This window comes from Ammospiza caudacuta, chromosome 28, assembly GCF_027887145.1.
Source record: "Ammospiza caudacuta isolate bAmmCau1 chromosome 28, bAmmCau1.pri, whole genome shotgun sequence".
In the NCBI taxonomy this organism is placed as follows: domain Eukaryota; kingdom Metazoa; phylum Chordata; class Aves; order Passeriformes; family Passerellidae; genus Ammospiza; species Ammospiza caudacuta.
In genome coordinates this window covers 2,967,195-2,976,137 of record NC_080620.1, presented here as the reverse complement: position 1 = coordinate 2,976,137, position 8,943 = coordinate 2,967,195, and the positions used below count along the sequence as shown (strand labels likewise).

General features: G+C 59.3%; 2 protein-coding genes across 3 annotated transcripts; one reads left to right on the top strand and one right to left on the bottom strand.

Annotated features, from left to right (window-relative positions):
• The first annotated feature begins 176 nt into the window (after window positions 1-176).
• IFI30 (IFI30 lysosomal thiol reductase) lies at window positions 177-3,096 on the top strand. Its single transcript, XM_058821252.1, has 7 exons — window positions 177-321; window positions 935-1,114; window positions 1,557-1,631; window positions 1,706-1,801; window positions 1,878-2,030; window positions 2,830-2,898; window positions 2,982-3,096. Exons 1-7 carry the CDS (start codon window positions 187-189, stop codon window positions 3,045-3,047), a joined length of 774 nt encoding a protein of 257 aa, XP_058677235.1. The 5' UTR covers window positions 177-186; the 3' UTR covers window positions 3,048-3,096.
• A 1,153-nt stretch (window positions 3,097-4,249) lies between these two features.
• On the bottom strand, window positions 4,250-8,333 carry LOC131569044 (la-related protein 6-like). Of its 2 annotated transcripts, XM_058821248.1 has the most exons (6): window positions 8,238-8,333; window positions 7,979-8,156; window positions 6,375-6,573; window positions 5,501-5,796; window positions 4,585-5,101; window positions 4,250-4,539 (listed from the first exon to the last, which is right to left on the bottom strand). In XM_058821248.1, exons 2-6 carry the CDS (start codon window positions 8,143-8,145, stop codon window positions 4,522-4,524), a joined length of 1,197 nt encoding a protein of 398 aa, XP_058677231.1. In that variant the 5' UTR covers window positions 8,146-8,156; window positions 8,238-8,333; the 3' UTR covers window positions 4,250-4,521. The 2 variants fall into 2 exon arrangements, with proteins under 2 accessions (XP_058677231.1, XP_058677230.1); XM_058821247.1 differs by having other exon boundaries at window positions 4,250-5,101.
• Window positions 8,334-8,943: the final 610 nt, after the last annotated feature.

Sequence of the window (8,943 nt, the reverse complement as noted above, 5' to 3'; positions counted from 1 at the left end):
CGGGGACCGATCCCCGTACTCGGGGGCAGCGGGAGCGGCGGCGGCGGAGCCCACGTGGGGCGGCGGCGTCACGGGAGGCGGCGGCCGGGGCGGCAGGAAGGGCAGGCAGGGCCGGAGGGCGGGCACTGCCCGGCTTTAAAAGTCCCCGCTGGGACGGGCTCATTTCCGCGTCACCCCGGCGTCCCGATGGCCCCCGCGGTGGCGCTGCCTGTGCTGCTGGCCCTGGTGGCCCTGGTGGCGCCGGGGCTCGGCGCGGCCCCCGGCTGTGATCACCCTGCCCACCGCTGGTGCAGATCCCGGGACGCCGCTGTCGCCTGCCAGGTCAGAGCTGCTGCTGCTGGGGCTGGGGACAAGGGCAGGGTCACCGGGACGCGGGGTCACTCCCGCCTGCCCGGGGACGCGGGGACAGGGCTGGGGCAGCGATGCCTGGGGCTAATGCCAGCTGCGAGTGTCGCTCAGGCTGTCACATCCACGGGGATGCTCAGAGCCACACGGGCACCACGGCGTTCCCCAGATCCCCGGCGAACGGCTGTGGTCCAGCAGAACCCTGCCCGCATCCCCTCCCCAGCTGCCCCTGGCACTTCTGCTTTTTAAGCCTAAAACTGCTTTTTGGCTCATTCTGCCCCAAACAGCCGGGTGCTGACAGCGCTCTGTGAGCCCCATGGGGCTGCGGCTTCCCCCTGGCACTGGGTGCTGGGCCATCCCCCCACCCAGGCACATCCTGCTCTAAATTTGCTTTCCCCTGAAATGTTTTGGGGAAGTTCTGGTGGAAAGCCCCAAAAACTCCCGGCCACTCTCACTTCCCTCCAGCCCTGCGCGCCCTCATCTCCCCCTTCTTCCCTGCATCCCGGAGCTTCACCCCATCCCTACAGACACTAGAACGGGGGTGCAGCACCCATACCCCCCCGTGCACCCCGAAACCCTCTGTGTGCAGGTGGAGAGCAGCTGCCCGAGCCTCCCGCGCCCCGCGGCCGCGCCCGTGGAGCTGAGCCTGTACTACGAGAGCCTGTGCCCGGCCTGCCGCGAGTTCCTGGTGCTGAAACTCTTCCCCACCTGGCTGCTGCTGCCCGAGGAGATGCTGAACATCACCCTGGTGCCCTATGGCAATGCCCAGGTAGGAGCCTGTGACCATGTTCACAGGGGTTTTCAGATGAGGGAAGAGATGAGGATGCTGACTCCATACTTCACAAGGCTTGATTTACTACTTTGTGATATATATATTACATTAAAACTGTACTAAAAGAATAGAAGAAAAGTTCTCATCAGAAGGCTAGCTAAGAATAGAAAAGAAAGAATAACAAAGGTTTGTGGCTCGGACCGAGAGAGAGCCAGCTCTGCCATGATTGGCCATTAATTCCAAACATCTACAAGAGACTAATCACGGATCTACATGTTGCATCCCACAGCAGCAGATAATCATTGTTTACATTTTGTTTCTGAGGCTTCTCAGAAGGAAAAAACCCTAAGGGAAGGATTTTTAATGAAAAGATGTCTGTGACAGGAGCCAGTGCTCTCCCTGGTGGTGCTGGCCCTGCTCATCCCTCTTGGTCCCACAGGAGAGGAACGTCAGCGGCAAGTTGGATTTCCAGTGCCAGCACGGCCCCGAGGAATGCCTGGGCAACATGATGGAGGTGACAGTGCCCGTTCCCACGGGGCTGGCATGGAGGGGTCCAGTGTCCCCTCATCGCCCGCCCTGTCCCCCCAGGCCTGTCTGATGCACGAGGCCAAGAACTTCAGCACCTACTTCCCCGTCATCTTCTGCCTGGAGTCGGGCAGCTCCGTCACCAAGAACCTGGAGGCTGTATGTCCCCTCCCCGCCCCTCACTGCCCCTCATGGGGGATGTCCCTGTCCCCCTGAGTGTCCCCTGTGCCCGCAGTGCCTGCAGATCTATGCCCCTGAGGTGGACAGCGGCCGCATCAACGCCTGCGTGCAGGGGGACACAGGGGTGGCCCTGATGCACCACAACGCCCAGCTGACCGAGGCACTGGATCCTCCACACCAGTACGTGCCCTGGATCACCATCAATGGGGTAAGGCAGGGGGGCACGGGGTGCCAGGGACACCCTGGGGCTGTAAGCATGGCTGTTCACCCCTCTGAATACAACACTAAAATCTGACCAGACCGACAAGAAGCCCCCAATATTCACCATCCCCTCATCCACCAATAACCCCAACACACCCCCCATGACAAGCCCCACCATCACAACCAGCCCTATCCCAGTTCCCCATTCCCAACCAGCAGGTTTAGGATGGAATTTTTTCCCTGAGCACTTGTGACAAGCAATTCTCTCTGGAATTTCCCAGACCTGCTTGCCCCAGCAAGAAGCCATTCCCAGCTGGGGTCTGGGGGGTGAAATTCACCACAAGGACAAGGAATTCCTGATCCAGATAATTTTCCTCCCTATCTGTAGAACAACTCCTCAGTGCCAGGGCCCTGGCTGGTTGATGGGCACCAGAACCTAAACCTGCCATAACCAACAACACCCCAACTACCCCAAGCCTCTGGATAAAGATCTGCTGCCAGTGACACTGAATACACAAACACTACCAACATCCCCCCTAAATAAACCATAACAAGCACCAAAGAGACAAAAGTGACCCCCAAACTTACCAGTCAACCACACCCCGCAACCCCTGCTACAACCAGCCCCAGCACCCCGTAGTAAGGCCACAGCCCTAAAAACAAAACAAATTCTGTCATAAATTCCTTCTCGGCCTCTCTCCGAGATTTGTGGCCTGAAAAGCCATTGTTACAGCCCCAGCCCCATAAATCTGGGACCCAGCTTTATGGCCTGAAAAGGCCCCTGACCTGCCCTTGTCCCCCCACAGAAACACACGGACGAGCTGCAGGCACAGGCCGAGGCCTCGCTGCTGGCGCTGGTTTGTCACCTCTACCAGGTGGGACAGGGCTCTGTGGGGACAGCAGGGCTTGGGGACACGTCCTCATCCCTGCTGGGGCTCTCATGGCTGCTCTCTGGCAGGGGGAGAAGCCTGAGGCCTGCGGGGGCTCCAAGGCCCCGAGGATCCCACCTGGCTGCAGGCGCTGAGGGAGCACTGAGGGAGAGGCCAATAAAAAGGATTTTTTATGGAAAAGCAGCAGGATCTGGAGTGCTGTGCTGGGGGAGCAGGGAGGGGGTGTTGTGCCCTGGCGCAGTGGGAAGGGAGAGGGGCTGGGCTCTGGGATTGCCCTCCAGACCTGGGAATTACCCGCTCCAGAGGGTCACAGAGAAACCCCTTGAAGATTCCCAGGGAACTCTGCTGAGCAGCAGAACGTTTCCTCTCTCCAAGTCTTGGGGAGCAGCTCCTGTGTCCATCTCTCTCCTCACACTGACAGCATTAAACACAATAATGATTTCAGGAGCACTGGGGCCAAGACCATCCCAGTTCCCACCAGTCCCTCCCCATTCCCAACAAGCAGGTTTAGGATGGAATCTTTTCCCTGACAAACAAATCTCTCTGGAATTTCCCAGACCTGCTTGCCCCAGCAAGAAGCCATTCCCAGCTGGGGTCTGGGGCATGAAATTCACCACAAGGACAAGGAATTCCTAATCCAGAGAATTCTCCTCTCTACCTGTAGAACAACTCCTCGGTGCCAGGGCCCTTGCCTGGGTGAGAACCAGAACCCAAACCTGCTTTGTTTTCCATCCTCCTCATCCTCATCCCGAGGCTCCTGACTGCAGGGGCTGCTCAAAGCTCTCCTCACATGAGGTGTGAGACTCATCCCAGCTCTGGGCACAGCCCAAGGGCATTTGCACACCCTGACAGCCACCTGTACCTCCCTAAACCCTTTCCCAGAGGAGCTGGGGAGGCTGTGGGAGCAGGAGGGACACAAGAAAGCCCCAGATTCCATCCTGAGGGATACCAGAGAGCCTTGAGCAGCCAAGAGCAAGGAAAAACCATGGCTCTGCCACCACAGCATCATTCTTGTCTCAGGCTCAGCCAACCTGGGCACCCCTCAGTGTCCCCACCACCCCAAGGACAGCAAGGGAAGGAGCTGTAGGCAGGGACCCTCCTTCCATTGTCCGGCTGCACCTCAGGCAGCAGCAAGGCCTGGAAAGATAAGGGGGAAAAAACCAAAAAAAACCCAAACAAAACCAACCAACAAAAAAAACAAAAAAAAAACAAAAAAAAAAAAACCAACCCAAAAAACCAAAAAACAACAACAAAAAAAAAACACCCAACAAAAACCCAACAAACCCCCCCCCCCCCCCAAAAAAACTCACACCATCAATCAGAGAGTGCCTGGAAACTTCATCTCTCTTTATTGTCCATTTCTCATCCAAAACCTGGACCCCAAACCCAGCTCTGGGCCCTGAGCAAGCACAGTCTCACTGGCATGAGCACAGCACAGCTCCTGCTGCTGCTCTGCCTCGAGCATCGCCCGTGCCCCAAAACTTCTGTGCCCTGGCTCAGCTGCTCTGCCACTGCCCACAGCTCACAGGACCAGAGGAAAGCCTTCCTCTCGAGAGAAGAAGGGGAAAAAGAGACAGTGAGAACCCCCAGCCCTGGATTGAAGGATTCTCAGCGCTGCAGGAAGAGCTCTTCTCTCCTGCAGCTCTTGGGGCTGTGGGGCAAGGGCAGGACCCCGTCCCACAGGCTGAGGGGCTCAGACACCCCCTGAGCATCACTGAGGGAACCTTTGGGACAGAGCCCGCTGCTCCAGGGTGTCCAGGACCCCGCTGCACCCCCGGCGCAGCTCTCAGTGCCCACCCCGAGCTCAGGGAGGAACGAGCCGGGGCAGCTTCTGCAATCTCCCGGTGTGAAATCACCGCCAGGGCAGGTCGGTGCCAGCAGCTCCTGGTGCAGGAGGAAGGACAGCGACCCTGCAGCATCACCGCGCTGGGGAGCGCTGCAGGGCAGGGACCCCTGCCTGGGGCTGCGGGGGATGCTCAGAGCCGGTGGTGGTGGTGGCACCTTGCAAGCCGCTCTCTCCTCGCTGGATTTCTTCTTGCCTCCCTTGCCGCTCAGCCGCACCACCCTGATGCCGCTGCGCCAGTCGCACTGCCCGAGGCTGTCGGCGGCGCTGCGGGCGCTCTCCAGGCTCTCGTACTCCACCAGGGCACAGCAGCGGCTCAGCATCTCCGGGAACCTCGCCGAGTACCTGTGTTAGCGTGCAGAAACAATCACCAAGGGATTATATGCGGTGCTTTTTGTTAAGAGCTCTGGGTGCCAGGGGTATATTCAACCCAAATCTGACTCTGACCATACATCCGAAGTGATCATGTTTTTATACTCTATCGTTATATAACTTTCATGTTAATTATTTAAGTTATATTGTTCTATAATATACACGGATTTAGCCCCCCTCTGACTTTCCAACATAGCTTTTCTTTATTCTTCTTATGGTTATATAAGAATTATATTTAATTACTAAACAATCCTCACATCGAACAATTATATAATTTATCATACCGCTTACACAGGTGCAGTTGATCTGGGAAAACACAAAGCTTAACATTTTAGACTCCATCTTTAACTTTTTCCAGGGCCCCGCTCTCACCTGCGCACGTCCGAGGGCAGCTTGCGGCCTGGCCGCAGCAGGCGGATGGAGGCGATGGCTCCGAAGGGGCTGAAAACCCTGGTGATGGTGTCCAGGAAGGTTTTCTGCAGGGGCAGGTCCTGCTCCCGCGGCTGCAGCTCCCAGATCAGCAGCAGCTTGCTCGGGGGGATGCTCAGCAGGTGCTCGGGGATGGGGAAGCGCCGCCGCACTTTGGTGCCCTCCTTGTTCACCTCCAGCAGCGCCGAGAACTTGAGGGCATAGAGGGTGAGGCGCCAGTCCCGGGTCAGGTATTTCACCTGGGCACACAGGGGGTGGAATGCCCATCACCCTGCATTCCCTACAGGGGCAGGGAGCACCCTAAACCCCCCTCCAGCAGGCTGGGACCCCATACAATATCCCCCAGAGCACCCCAAATCCCCCTCCAGCAGGGTGGGACCCCATACAACATCCCCCAGGGCACCCTAAACCCCTCCAGCAGGCTGGGACCCCATACAACATCCCCAGGGCACCCTAAATGCCCCTCCAGAAGGCTGGGACCCCATACAATATCCCCCAGAGCACCCCAAATCCCCCTCCAGCAGGCTGGGACCCCATACAATATCCCCCAGAGCACCCTAAACCCCCTCCAGCAGGCTGGGACCCCAATGTCCCCCTTCTGCTGACAGCCCCAGTGTCCCCCAGACTCTGGCAAGGAGCCACAATTTCCCCCTAAGCCACACCACCAGCATTTCCCTGGGTGGTTTTTGTTAAGGGGTGATCACTTCCATGGGTAGAAGAGGTGACTCCAGCCCTGGGGATGATTTCAGGAGCTTTCCCTGCTCCCCTGGGCACTGAGCCCCCCACACACCCCACAGGAGGCACCCCCAGGACCCACCTTCTTGAAGGATGTCAGCAGTTTGATGCTGACAAAGCCCATCTTGTTCTTCTGCACGTGTTTGAGCAGGAAGGCGTCCCTGGCCAGGTTCTCATCGGACAGGTAGAACTCCACCTGCGCCACGATCCTGCGCAGCAGCTGCGGGTCGGGGCCGGGGCAGGAGCGCTCCAGCAGCGCCACCCCCGGCTCGCAGCGGCTCCTGGCACAGAAATGGGGACTCAGGGCTCGGGTGCTGCCCAGGCCACCGTACTGGGACAGCAGAGACACCCGGGGACAGCCCCAGCCTGGCCCTGGGTATGGGGACCTGCCCAAGCCCATGCCCTGGGTACAGGGAATAACTCCAGCTCATACCCACCAGCCTTCTCCTGGGTATGGGGAATTACTCCAGCCTTGCCCTGGGCACAGGGAACAGCCCCAGCCTGTGCCCACCAGCCTTTTCCAGGGTCCAGGGAGCCCACCAGCCTTGCCCTGGGTACAAGGAATAACACCAGCCCGTGCCCACCAGCCTGGGAACAGCCCCAGCCTTGCCCTGGGTACAGGGAACAGCCCCAGCCCTTGCCCACCTCCCTTGCCCTGGGCACAGGGAATGACTCCAGCCTGTACCCACCAGCCTTCCCCAAGGTCCAGGGAGACCACCAGCCTTGTCCTGGGTACAAGGAGTGACTCCAGCTTTGCCCTGGGTATGAGGAACAGCCCAAGCCTTGCCCTGGGTATAGAGAACTGTCCCAGCCCGTGCCCACCAGCCTTGCCCTGAGCACAGGGAATGACTCCAGCCTTGTCTTGGGTATGGGGAACAGTCCGAGCCTTGCCCTGGGCATCAGGAATGACTCCAGCCCGTGCCCACCAGCCTTGCCCTGGGTACAGGGAATGATTCCAGCCTTATCCTGAGTGTGGGGAACTGCCCCAGCCTTGCCCTGGGTATGGGGAATGGCTCCAGCCCGTGCCCACCAGCCTTGTCCTGGGTACAATGAACAGCCCCAGCCTTGCCCAGAGTACAGGGAATGACTCCAGCCTGGCCCTGGGTATGGGGAACTGCCCCAGCCTGTGCTCACCAGCCTTGCCCTGGGTACAGGGAATGGCTTCAGCCTGTGCTCACCAGCCTGGGAACAGCCCCAGCCTTGCCCTGGGCACAGGGAATGGCCCCTGCCTTACCCACCAACCTTGCCCTGGGTATGGAGAACTGCCCCAGCCTGTGTCCACCAGCTTTGCCCAGGGTCCAGGGAGCCCACCAGCCTTGTCTTGGGTAGGGGGAACAGCCTCAACCTTATCCTGGGTACAGGGAACAGCCCCAGCCCATGCCATGGGCATAGGGAATAACTCCAGCCCATGCCCACCAGCCTTGCCCAGGGTACAGGGAACAGCCCAAGGCTTGCTCTGCGCACTTGGAACAGCCCCAACCTGTGCCCTGGGTACAGGGAATAACTCCAGCCCTTGCCCACCAGTCTTGCCCAGGGTACAGGGAATGACCCCAGCCCGTGCCCACCAACCTTGTCTTGGACACAAGGAACAGCCCCAGCCCAGCCTCAGGAGCCTCCCAGGCTGTGCCAAACACACCCCAGCCGTGCCCCTTGTCCCATCCAGGCCAGGCCCAGCCCTGCCCGTACCTGGTGCCGCTCTCCACGGGCTCCTCGTGGCCGAGCAGGGCGAGGGAGCAGCTCCAGGGGGCACAGAGAGGCCGAGCCAGGGGGGAATTCCTTGGTGCAGGCACCGGGGGGCTGCAGCTGGGCTGGGAATCGAGCCCCAGGGCGGCTCCAGGGCCACGGGAGGACATTGTCCCTTCACCTGGGATGGGACACAGAGGGACAATGCTGGGACAGCCCTGCCAGCCCAGGCAGGGGGTGGGTGATGGTTGTGTGTGCTTACCTGCTTGCTAGCAATGGGAGGAAATTCTAAGCTCTAGCAGAACACCCCAAACACCCCGAGGCAGCAACTCCCAAATACCCCAAAAGCTCCCAAAAAAGGGCAAAAAAAAAAAAAAGAAAAAAAAAAGAAAAATAAAGGGAAAAAAAAAAGGGAAGAGAGAGAGAAAGCCCCTGGGGTGAGGAGGGTGTGGGTTTATAAACACAGCCTGGAGGAGCTGCAGGGGTGGCTGTGGACCTGCCCCCACACTGCTGCTCCAGGTGAAACCTGTTTGTGGTTAAAGGGCCCCAGCTGAGCCCTGGGATCAGCCAGGCTCCTCCTGCCTCAGCTGCAGGGCCAGGCAGGGCTGGGCCAGCAGAACCTGTCCCCTCTGCTAGCCAGAGGGGCAGAGAACTGCAGCACGAGGCCTCTGTCCGTGCCTCAGTTTCCCTGCCTTGTGCAGGGACAGCCACAGGGAGGGGAGGGAAGCCTCTGTCCAGGGCTCTCAAATCTTTTGGGCCCCCAATCAATCCTTTGGGCCCCCAGTCAATCCTTTGGGCCCCCAGTCAATCCTTTGGGCCCCCAGTCAATCCTTTGGGCTCCCAGTGCTGCCAGGGCAGCAGGGAAAGGCAGAAACATCCCGCAGGATGAAACCTCCTGCAGAAACCTCCCCAGGCCAGTGAGGGATGGAGCAGGGATGGAGCCCAGGGCAGGGCAGGGGAAGGGTCTG